At 44.0% G+C, this 12,414-nt stretch overlaps 1 protein-coding gene across 2 annotated transcripts; it reads right to left on the minus strand.

Annotated features, from left to right (window-relative positions):
• Positions 1–978: 978 nt before the first annotated feature.
• On the minus strand, positions 979–6,208 carry LOC123045171 (uncharacterized). Of its 2 annotated transcripts, none has more exons than XM_044468116.1 (5): positions 5,825–6,208; positions 5,632–5,747; positions 2,974–3,217; positions 1,501–2,763; positions 979–1,418 (listed from the first exon to the last, which is right to left on the minus strand). In XM_044468116.1, the coding sequence occupies exons 1-5, from the start codon at positions 6,065–6,067 to the stop codon at positions 1,212–1,214; spliced, it is 2,073 nt and encodes a 690-aa protein (XP_044324051.1). In that variant the 5' UTR covers positions 6,068–6,208; the 3' UTR covers positions 979–1,211. The 2 variants fall into 2 exon arrangements, with proteins under 2 accessions (XP_044324051.1, XP_044324052.1); XM_044468117.1 differs by lacking the exon at positions 5,825–6,208 and adding an exon at positions 4,535–4,581.
• Between the last annotated feature and the right edge of the window lie 6,206 nt (positions 6,209–12,414).

Below are 12,414 nucleotides of genomic sequence, written 5' to 3' on the forward strand. Positions count from 1 at the left end.
ATTATGATCAAAACTTACAGACTGGGCGTTCTTGTCCATCTGTTTAGCTATTGAAATCCACCAAGAGTCATCCCTCAAGTTGTAGGGTAGATTCACTACCCTACCCCAGATTTGGAGCCGGTCAAACTTGAGTTCATCCGGCCTCATACAGTCATCAAACTCCGCTGCCACCATGGAATTCTTGCTGACGTGGCGATCCCTCCCATACTCGATCTATGTCTCGCTGATTTTCAAATTCTGCCACAAACATATTGCTGCCAACTGGTCTGAATCTCAATCCTCATGGGTTTCCCCACGCCGAACGGAGGGCATTGGCTGTAGTCTGGATATGGAATTAATTTCGATGAACAATTTTACCAGCCAGTAGCCACTTCGCCGGTCCTCCCTCGACGCGGTCGTCGATCACCAAGGGGGTAGCCTCTTCTTCCGATATGTCGAGTTTTTCCAAAGCCTCCTCCAACTTCTTCCTAGACGTGCCCTCCTCCCCCGCTCCTGCGGAGGCGTTGGGAGCAGCCATCCGTTTCCGCCTGCAGTGCACTAGCTCTCAGCCCCGGCAACGAATCCCCGTGCGAACAGCGAGTTCCACGGTCAAAACCCTAAACACCAGAGGCGCCGCCAAAGGGTTTTACGACTTTGGGGGAAAACTTTTCAATGGATTGGATTTCTAATCCGACTCGAGTTCAAATACTCTTTTATCTGAGCCTGGATTTATTACGTGGGGTCAAAGCATGTACGCTCACCCTGTATTCCCTGGCATTCGCTAATAAACGCCAGTCCATGAATTTCAAATGCACAGATCCTATGAAAAAGCACACGCGGAACCATGTTTTACGAATATTCCATTCCAAAAATATTTTCAGAACTGGTGGGAATATTTTCGATCTCTCGCCAAACCATGTTGTCTGCATAATGTAGCGCACGACACAACATATCAACACAAGCTCCCTTGGGCACTAAATGGAGAGACAAAACGAGGAGTTGCACACGAGCAAATACCCTTTGTTTGCCAAATTAAAATACAGTACAAACAACTAATTACATTTAACAACCACATCAGCCATTTAGCTGGGCAGGGAAGCCATGGGAACCAGGCTGCATATATCATCGTATTGCCAAAACCAGATAGCCTATTACCATGTAGATACAAGTGCCGTTCAAAATATTCAGACATTTCATACCAACAAAGAGCTCAAGAAAACCCCATGTGCAAACTACATCCTCCGGAAATGGGGCTGATCACGGTCTCCATTGATATCATCAAATTCCGTAAACGCAACCATAGCATGAGCATCATGCCCACTGGAAACCTCATCCTCCGAGTGCAGCTCCATGGCTGCCATCCCACTTCCAATCACATTAGCACCCCAAGATGAGCTAAGAAGTAGGTCGTTGCGATGGACACCAACATGCATGTTCACCTATTAAAGAGAGAAAGGAGAGATAAGCCACATGAAAAGACACAATCAAATTAATCTGGGCTACAACATTCCCTGGACTTACATTAGGAGATCGAGAAATATTTTCAGGCACATCAGTAAGGACTGCAGGGAGAATGTTGACTAGCTGGGGGTTGCTTGATGGTGGTGTCGAAGCTAAAAGCCTCATTAGTGTTTCCCTAGCACTCCTCTCAACCAACGATTCGGTTTCTGGAATCAGAGGCTTCAAGCTAGGGAGCAGGGGAACAGGTGAAGTTATAGAAGGACCACAACTCACCAAATAAGCCTGACCGGAGGAACACATATCAATGACTGGGACATGCACAATAGGATCAGACATCAATGGTGTAAATGTTGGAACCTGTGAGCTATGCAATGAAACAAATGGTGAAGTAGGAAGTGGCAGGTGAAGCAACGGAAATGTTGGAACCTGCGAACCATGTACAGGAACAAGAGGTGAAGTGGGAAACGGCAGATGAAGTAACGGATATGTTGAAACCATAGAACCATGCAGGGGAACAATTGAAGTAGGAAGCTGGAGGTGAAGTGAAGGATCGTGCAGTATCGATGGAAGATTAAGTGAAGGTGAATTAGTTGTATCCAACTTTGCAGAAAATGACGAGACAGATGATACTTCATTTGATACCAGCGGGCCCAAAGGTGACTGGGGAAATGGTTCTACAGATGTAACTGGCATATGCAGAGGGGTTACACTGTACTGCAGTGACGATGGGCATGGCGGACACCAGCAATAGTAAGGCTTAAATGGATTCTCTGAAGAACCCTCTGGGAGTGGATAAAGAGGTGGCAGCAAGGGAAATGAAAGAGGCAAGTCTAATGAAGAAGCGGGAGTGACACTGTTTTTTGAACACTCCCTATCACACACCTCACTGGTTGAATCAGGGTTAACACTCTTTGCTATCAAAGGATTTGCATCGATCAGAGCAGTTGATGGGCCCAACCAGTCCCCACGCCGCTTCAGCTTCTCTCTCCCAACAACCTTTGCACAAGAGGTCCTTGGAACCCCATCTTTAAAAGTGCTGGATCTGGGACTCAGACTGGCTTGATAGATCAAGCTTGCTTTTGTTGCATTAGCGGCAGAGGTGCGAGACCTTGAAGACCTGGAAACGACTGATGGGGGCTGTAAATGTTGCCCTTGTGAGCTTGAATTACTGAGGAAGTCAGTAGATGATCCCAACAATTTAGCATCTCCAATACTTGGTGCAAGAAGATAAGCATGTAAATTAGTAACAAAAGCATCAAGTCGGGAATTGGAGATGCCTGTGAGATCAGAGAGGGTTGGCCTGCCCTGAAGTAGATTTTTCATCTGTATCAAAAAAATTGAGATAGAATCAGCATACCATGGTACATGCGATTTTGCATGAGGATTAAATTTATATTGCAATTGCAGTTCATGTGGATAGGCTCAAGTACATGGAGTTTGCTCTCCACGTTACATGTGGCACATCACAGTTGAGATCGCACATGGTTCATGGTACATTTACACTTAATTTGGCAGCCACTACAAAATACAAACCTTTGCAAGAAGCTCCATTCCACATTCCTTCGACTTTTCAGCGCACCAGTAGTACAATCTTTTAGATTCTGAAATCCTGATAAGGAAAGAACGTCCAGAATTATCAGCTGATATTTCTTCAATCGCAACTTCTGAAACTTCTAGGCCATCGTTCAACAGAGCCAATTCCTCTGAACAACCATCGTCACCGGAGAAGGTAAGGCGCATGCTCGATGAAGGCAGAAGGCCAAGGCTAAGCTTCCCTCTGTACAAAGGAAATGAGTTCATGTAAGATCTCTGACTTTCTATTCTGAACAGATAAATAACAAAGGTTTTTTTTTCAGTATCACAACAGTTTTTTGGCTTGCTACCAAAAAAACACTGTAAGAAAAACGAAAAAAATACATTTCCATCAACTAAATGTAATCGGATCAGAGGAACTTCAATAGAAATTACTATAAAATTACATAGACATTCTTGAATGCAAGGAGTAGCCGTGGGACAGAGCGCATAGATAAGTGAGAACTGAGAAGTAATAGAGCATTGAGACAAAAGCGCGCAATTAGGTTTCCACCAGAGACACTGGAGGATAGTGCAGAACCTAAGTTGCTCAGCACCATATCATTGGCAGACTTTCATAAAATAACCACCAACGTACAGTACTTGAAGACGATTTTTAAGAAAAATCGCAGATTTGCCTTTTAATAGGAATAAGTAAAAGAACTAAATTTAAATACCAAATCACAGTATCAGACAAATGTTTCTTTAAGAAAAGCTGCAGCTTTGCCTCATGATTCGTACGAAAGAATCATGAATCATCTAATGATTTTTCCTTTGCAAGTGATAAACCAAGAATTAAATCTCCTTAGACAAGTTGTGCCAGATCATGGCACTGGCAGGTTGTGATTTTAGTTGCACATGAGCAAATCTACAACAACTTCCAATGAGTGGATGATTATATTGCGAAAATTTAGAGCAAAGTAATACGAACCATCCATAGTCAACTATAGTCAGTGACCTCCATTTTAAGGGAAAACCTCAATCAATTTGAACTGAAAAATGGAAAGAAATGATTGCCGATGGTAGAAATGTTGATAAAAACATCCATGGTGAATTGAAGGAAGGCGTATGTAACAAAGACTAGACAGGGTACATTAAGTACACACCATGGGTAGAGAGGGGATAGAAACACGGCTATAAGACATAAAACAGTTTATAGATGGAACAGCTCATTAGGCATAGGATAACTGATTTTAGAATGAGCATTGGTGTGAACACATTTTGTATTGGCTCATGTCACAAACTGTCTGCAGTGAAACAAACAGTAAACTACTGCATAAACTAACACTGGAGGAGCCTGTGATAAGCTAACTGCAACCACAAAACATACACAGGAAGTGTGTGAAAACATCAACAAATGAGATATCAAACTCTTTGAAGTATCAATAGAAAATTTCACCTAAAGCATCATATAGTCCAGAATCCTACAGATCCAATCTCATCTAAGACTGAAATTGTGATGTGTGTGATTAGTTATTATTAATGCAGGTAACATAATACCGTAAGGCATGAAAGGAACTACCTTCTCTTTCCTCATATATCAGAGATTATGACACATGCCCAAATAACCTACAAATGGAAACATATATTTATTTGGTAGATGAACAATGCCATCACTAATAAGATGAAACATGTAATCCTAGAATCAATAGAATCAACAATCTAGCATATGATACGTCCTTCTTAATGAGGTCAGAATAGCTGAAAACACCTCCACAAAAAGCAATTATCATGTATCATGAAGTACAAGAACAAGAAGGAATATCATGTTCATAATGAAAGCAGACGAAGTTCTTAAATAGCAGAGATAATCACAAGAACAAAATAATATGAAGGAAATACATGTTACAGCATTCTGCAACACAGCAGAGTAGCTGCATGAACAAAATTCTAACTAGGCTGTGACAATGATGTGAAAAGGGTGACTACAGAAAATAGGAATGTTCGGTTTGTTATGGATTGTAAATGATAGTGTTGAGAAATTTACTGAATCATGACACTTGAATGACATACTAATTCCCATGCAAGATGCAACTAAGAGGAGGTTCATCACTTAACCAGACTGATCTATCTGACAAGACTCGAGTAACATGAAATGCAACAATTTGACGACTTATGTTGTACCAACATAGTGCTAAGGGGGAAAAAATGCTGCGATGGATTTAGAATGCGCACAATATTTACCACATCACAGGATACAGTAACACGTAATTTTCCAAAATCGCCAGTACAACTACATGATGATACATTTCCTCCTAAATTTTCCGTTCTGTCTTGTTTTGTTATTTGATGCACTTAATTCAGAACAAAAAGTTCATCAGCAAAAGTTTAGTGTCCGGCTGAGGGGCAATTTGACAGAAGACACAATATCCTCTGGCAGGTATAAAATGTATCTGGCTGCCTCCATGCTTCATACGCAGCAGAGATGCTAGACAGTTAGCAAACGAGAAAGCTAGCCATGCCCTACAATATTAATCATTTCATGACAATGTGCGGAACACACAACTGTGGCACAATCTAAAAGAGAAGTCATCATGTGCGTGCTCCTCTGGTAGCTTGCATAGTGTGGTGCGAAAGCAATCCAATTCTGTGGATGAAGTTAAATTTGTGGGTGGCTACCTGATGGTTGTTGGGCAGAGGAGGGGACCGTGGCGGTCGACCTTGCCGACGCGCAGCGAGACGAGGGGAACGCAGAGACACCTTGCCAGCATGCCCACCTCCGAGACCTCAAAGTGCTGCACCGCCCGACCGATGACGTGAGAAGAGAGGCAATCGATGGCACTTGTCGCGCACAGGGGGTAGGAAATGTCACCTGAGAGAGGTGAGAAATGAAGCGGTTCTCGGCGGCGGAGCATGAGACGTTGAGGGTGAGGAGAGGCCTGAGACGGTCGTCGGCGCGGCAGGCCCCCACGAGCTGCTGGCGCAGAGGCAGCGGGCGATGAGCATCCTCTCCTCCTCCTCCCGCTCCTCGTTCCGATCCAGAGGTCTCCGGCTCGTCGTCGTCGGAGTTGGGGAAGGAGGAATAGGATCCCTCTCGGCTCGGCGGCTCACCCATCTGGAGAGGGCAGGAGGGAATCCTAGGGTTTGCTCGAATCTGGTGGGAGACAAGATTGGGGGAGGAGAGAGCAAGATGAGACAGGAGACGGTAGGGGAACCACGGGACCAGAACCAAATCAATCGCAGACCGAGGGGGAGCGGAGGGCGGAGGCAGATATTTTTCCAAGCGACTGATTGCAATTGCGCCCTCAGGGTGTGGCCCCGATCCATCCTCTCTCCCTCGTCCGTCCAACTGCACGCCCTGCAGTTTGGTCCCATGTTTTTTTTTTTTAAGAAACACTTATGCATTCCATTACAATAGATTGCTGGGCAAATCGCCAGCTACACAGTCATTTACAAAGTCTGGGAATTGACCGAACCAACATTCGAAAGTGCCTACATTCATGATTGTGCCGTGCGCAGCTAGCCTGTGCGCAGCATGATTACATGATCTTTGGCAATGTTTGATACATAGATCAGATAGATCCATGCGTAACTGAAATTTAATCTCTTTCAGCAGAGCACCTAAAGCAGAGAGATTATAAGCTTCAGAAGTGATAGCATGTTTCAGCACCAGCGAATCAGTCTCAAAGATTACTCGGTCACATCCCAGCTGGATGGCTACATTCACAGCATGGAGCATTGCTAATGCTTCTGAATGCAATGGCTCAGCTACGTTTTTCAAATTACCTGCTCCGGCTGCCAAAAGCTCGCCTTTGTTGTTCCTTATAGTGAAACCCCAGCCTCCTGAAAGGGATTCTTCGCGGAAGGCCCCATCTGTATTAATCTTTAGTATGTCTGCAGGCGGTGGAACCCATTTCCTAGTAGAGCTTTGTTTCGTTATGTTCCCTTGCTGCATAGAATTCAAAACATTAGTTAGCTGGTGGCTAATTGAAAAAGATATTTCATCATTGGTTCTCATAGCATCACCAACATTGCATTTATTTCTCTGATGCCACCATAACCACAAGAGCATACATGTTTTTAATTTTTCCTCTTCCTTTAAGCTGAGCACTTCCTCCATGAATTTAACGGAGTCTGGACAGGCTAACAATCGAAGTCTAACATGTTCAAGTTCAGTTTGCCTCCATATGGCTTTCACCTTTTTGCATTTAAGGAAACAATGGCCTCCATCCTCATCAAATCTAGAGCGGAGTGGACATCGAGTATCAACATCCATACCTCTGCGTTGAAGCTTTGTTCGTAAAGGTAAACTGTATGTTGTCACCCGCCATAAGAAGTGTCGTATTTTGTTGGGGAGAGGGAGCGCCCATAGTTTTCTCCACATAAGACCTCCTCCTTCATTAGCTGCATTTGAAGATGTTAGGCCTGATGGGGACTCCCTGTTTCTAGTGTCGACTGCTACCTTGTATGCAGATTTCACGGAAAAGATACCTTTTTATCGAAGTGCCAAGCAACAACGTCCTCTCCGTGTTCATGAATGGGAATCTGCAGAATGATGTTAGCATCATCTGGAATAAATGTCTGTTGGACCAACTGGATATCCCACGTGCTTGTACTAGGATCAATTAGCCCCGACACCTCAGTTATAACATTATGCCCTCTCTGTGTTACAACTTTCCTGGTGCTTCCCCTTGGTATCCAGGGATCAGTCCAAATATTAATGTTTTCCCCCTTTCCAATCCTCCAAATGATGCCTCTTTTAACTAATTGTATTCCTTTCAGTATGTTGCGCCATGCATAGGAGATGCCCTTGTTTGGGGTGGCTTCCAAAATCGGCTTCCCTAGATGATATCTTGCAGCTAAGGCTTTAGCACAAAGTGATGCTGGGTGTTGCAGTAGTCTCCACGCCTGTTTAGCTAGCATAGCTAGATTGAAAGAGTGTAAGTCCCTAAATCCCAGCCCTCCATCCATTTTCAGCTTTGAGAGCTTGTCCCACGATACCCAATGTATCTTGTTTTGTTTATCCATTTAACTCCACCAGTAGCGCCCTATCATGGAACTCAAATCATCACATAGGGATTTTGTAATATCAAAACATGCCATAGTATATACTGGGATTGCCTGTGCTACTGCTTTTATTAGTACTTCTTTCCCTGCCTTTGACAACATCTTTTCCTTCCATCCTTGGATCTTCTTCCACACCTTCTCTTTTATATATTCAAATGTTTTTGTTTTTGATTTACCAACATATGTTGGAAGTCCCAAATATTTTGAGGATAATCCTTCTGCCATTATGTGTAACATCTGTCTCACTTCCTCCTTCTGCCATGGTTTTGTATTTTTACTGTAAAGGACTGTTGATTTGTCTTTGTTGATCATCTGTCCTGAACAAGCTTCATATGTCTCTAGAATACGATTCACTTCTTGGGCATTTCTAGCATTCGCTTCCATCAAGAGTAGTGAGTCATCGGCAAATAATAGATGGCTGATACTAGGTGCTCTCTTGCATATTTTGACTCCCTTCAAACCTCCTCTCTGTTCAGCCGCATATAGCATAGCCGAGAAACCTTCAGCACACAATAAGAAAAGGTAAGGGGACAAGGGGTCCCCTTGTCTTAACCCTCTATGCGGAATTATCATGTCTGTAACTTCTTTGTTTATCTTTATTTGGTATCTAACAGTGGTGATGCACTTCATTATTACTTGAATCCAGCCACTATTAAATCCCAACCTATGCATGATGTCCTTCAAGAATTTCCACTCCACGCGGTCGTAGGCCTTGCTCATGTCCAGTTTGACTGCTGCATAGCCTATTGATCCTTTTCTTCTTCTCTGTAAGAAATGTGTTAGTTCATATGCCAAGAGGATGTTATCTGATATTAATCACCCTAGTGCAAAGGCACTCTGGTTTGGTGATATTATGTCTGGAAGAATAAGCTTTAGACGATTGGTAGTTACCTTAGATACCAGCTTATATGTCATGTTACACAGGCTTATGGGTCGCAAGTCTTTGATCTTCTCAGGCTTCGCATTTTTGGGAACAAGCACCACTAAAGTGTCATTCCAGTTCTCGGGCATTTGTCCTCCTCGTAGAACATTGAGGACCTCCTTTGTAACTTGCTTGCCCACCGTATCCCAGAAACGTTTGAAGAAAATAGTTGGCATCCCGTCCGGACCAGGGGCTTTTAGGTCGTCGATATCATTTAGAGCAGCTTTCACTTCTTCCTCTGAATATTCTGCACATAATATTTCATTCGTTTCTGCAGTTACCTTTGGGTGGACCGATTTTAGAATAGCCGCATTATCTTGTCTTGCTGTGGAGGAGAAGATACTAAAGAAGTAGTGTGTAATAAGCTCTTTCAAAGGCTCGTTTCCTTCAATCCAACGACCATCATCTGTCTTTAATCCCTTCAAGGTGTTCTTTTTCTTCCTTTCCGATGCAAAGGCGTGGAAGAAAGCCGTATTTTTATCCCCTGCTTGAAGCCACTTGACATGAGCCCTTTGTCTCCAAAAAGTATCCCATTGGTGTTCCAACCGATCTAGTTTGTCTCTGAGGAAATGTTCCCTGGCAACCGATTCTTTGTTGATGTCCTCCCTTCTCACATTTTCTAGTTCCTTTTTAGCACCTTAATTCTTTTTGGAAGGTCATCCAAGACATTAGAGTCTCAGTCTTGGAGGTCATGTGCCACTGCTTTTAACATCTCCGAAGTGCTTTGACCTCCTGTGAGTGAGGCTTTAGCCCATGCATTTTTCACTATTGTCTGACATTCTTCCTCTTGCAACCACTTGGCTTCAAATCTAAACCTATGTGCAGTATTTTTGTATATTATTTCACTGTTTGGTCTCTCCACATATACGATAACTGGCCTATGGTCGGAATGATAGAGATCTCCGTTTAGGACCTTATAGGCAGGAAACCTCATGCACCAACTCCTTGATGCCACAGCTCGGTCTAGCCTTTCCTTAATGTAGTTGGCCGCTACATGACTATGGTTGCGCCAGGTATATTTGTCACCAATGCATCCTAGGTCTTGCAGCCCACAATCATATAGTGATGCTCTGAAATTCCCCATTTGGTTCTGAGCCCGGGGTGGCCCCCCTCTTTTTTCATGATTATATAATATTTCGTTGAAATCACCTGCACACAGCCAAGGGAGGTTTTGTTGTTGGTGAAGAACCCTCATTAATTTCCATGTTTTCCACTTTTTATCCCTCGCAGGTTCTCCATAAACACCTGTGAAGCGCCATTTGAAACCGTCTCTTTCCACCACTCCAACATCAATATGATATCTTGAATAATTATGCAACACAAGGTTTATTTCCTTCTTCCACATCAAAGCTAGACTGCCGCTCTTCCCATTACAGTCCTTCACCACCATATTACTCATGCCAAGTATCCACTTCAACCTCTCCATCCTCCTTCTATCCGGTTTTGTCTCCGAGAGGAAGAGAATGTCGGGGTCCACCTGCTTCTGGAAGTCCAAAAGACCTCAAACTGTCGGGCCATTCCCCAAGCCCCGGCAGTTCCATGTTGTTATTCTCATTCCGTCCCGCGGGACTGATTCGCCAGTCTCGCTTTCATGTCAAGTTTGTGTTCTGCAATCACATTTTCTGGTTCTTGGCAATTTTCCAATATCTTTACTGGTCGGTCGCTCACTTGTATCTCCTTCCCTCCTTCACTGTCCACTATCATCCTTGCTCTCTTTACATTCTCCACTTCTTCCTCTATCTCCATGGCTGCAACTCCTCTCTTCTTTGGATCTGGCTCACTCACACTACAAGGTTGTGATTTTTTGGCGCGCTCAAACCGTTTGAATGTGCCACAGTTTCCTTTCTTTTTGTCCACAACTTTGACTTCCCCCACGGGCCTCCCTATCCCCTTGCCTGAAGTTTGGTTATTGATTTCTTCTGCCTTCACTCTATTCTCATGTGTACCTGATGTTCCCTCGCAGGTCTTACTTGTATTTGACTCTATCAGGAGAGATCCGCCCATCTTTCCTACCGTATTATTATTCTTGCTTCCCAGCTCTTCTCCAGGATTCACCCTCTTTCCTTCCATGCTAACTTTTTGTTCCGCCCCTTGTATTTCCAGCTGGCTCTCTTCATTACTTCTGGGGTATGCTAGGTCATTGTTTCCAGGGGCATCTTTCCTCCAGGAAATGGCATCACTTCCCTTGCTTCCTCTACTGCTGTTACTCCAAAATCCTACTTTCTCCTGAGAGCCCCTACTTTTATCTTCGTCGATAGGTGATTTTCTCCAAACAACAGCTTTCAACTGATATGTCTCCAACGTATCTATAATCTTTGATTGCTCCATGCTACTTTATCTACTGTTTTAGGCAATATTGGGCTTTATTATCCACTTTTATATTATTTTTGGGAGTAACCTATTAACCGGAGGCCCAGCCCAGATTTGCTGTTTTATGCCTATTTCCGTGTTTCGAGGAAAAGGAATATCAGACGGAGTCAAAATGGAACGAAATCAACTAGAGAAGTTAATTTTGGAAGGAAACCCACCTGATGGACTTGGACCCCACGCCAGAAGATACAGGAGGTGCTCACGAGGGTGCCCCCCCCACCCCCGGGCGCGCCCCCCTACCTCGTGGGGGCCCCGTAGCTCCACCGACATACCCCCTGCACCCATATATATCTACGTACCCTAAAACTTCTAGAACAGAAGATAGATCGGGAGTTCCGCCGCCGCAAGCCTCTGTAGCCACCAAAAACCTTTCGGGAGCCCATTCCGGCACCCTGCCGGAGGGGGAACCCATCACCGGTGGCCATCTTCATCATCCCGACGCTATCCATGACGAGGAGGGAGTAGTTCACCCTCGGGGCTGAGGGTATGTACCAGTAGCTATGTGTTTGTTCTCTCTCTCTTGTGTTCTTGAGGTGATACGATCTTGATGTATCCCGAGCTTTGCTATTGTAGTTGGATCTTATGATGTTTCTCCCCCTCTACTCTCTTGTGATGAATTGAGTTTCCCCTTTGAAGTTATCTTATCGGATGAGTCTTTTATGAGAACACTTGATGTATGTCTTGTCGTGATTATTTGTGGTGACAATGGGATATCATGTGCCACTTGATGTATGTTTTGGTGATCAACTTGCGAGTTTCGTGACATTGGGAACCTATGCATAGGGGTTGGCACACGTTCTTGACTCTCCGATAGAAACTTTGGGGCACTCTTTGAAGTACTTTTATGTTGGTTGGATGAATCTGAGATTGTGTGATGCATATCGTATAATCATGCCCACGGATACTTGAGGTGACAATGGAGTACCTAGGTGACATTAGGGTTTTGGTTGATTTGTGTCTTAAGGTGTTATTCTAGTACGAACTCTTTTATAGATTGATCCGAAAGAATAACTTTGAGGTGGTTTCGTACCCTACCATAATCTCTACGTTTGTTCTCCGCTATTAGTGGCTTCGGAGTGACTCTTTGTTGCATGTTGAGGGCT

The sequence above is a fragment of the Triticum aestivum genome, chromosome 2B, assembly GCF_018294505.1.
Source record: "Triticum aestivum cultivar Chinese Spring chromosome 2B, IWGSC CS RefSeq v2.1, whole genome shotgun sequence".
Taxonomy (NCBI): Eukaryota; Viridiplantae; Streptophyta; class Magnoliopsida; order Poales; family Poaceae; genus Triticum; species Triticum aestivum.

Bases quoted from the DNA above. Each gene is read 5' to 3' on its own strand.
- LOC123045171 (XM_044468116.1), bottom strand. From the start codon at position 6,067: ATGGGTGAGCCGCCGAGCCGAGAGGGATCCTATTCCTCCTTCCCCAAC. The intron at 5,748-5,824 runs GTGACATTTCCT...CGGGCGGTGCAG, and splicing joins TCATTTCTCACCTCTCTCAG to CACTTTGAGGTCTCGGAGGT. The intron at 2,764-2,973 runs GTTTGTATTTTG...TTTTTGATACAG, and splicing joins GAATGGAGCTTCTTGCAAAG to ATGAAAAATCTACTTCAGGG.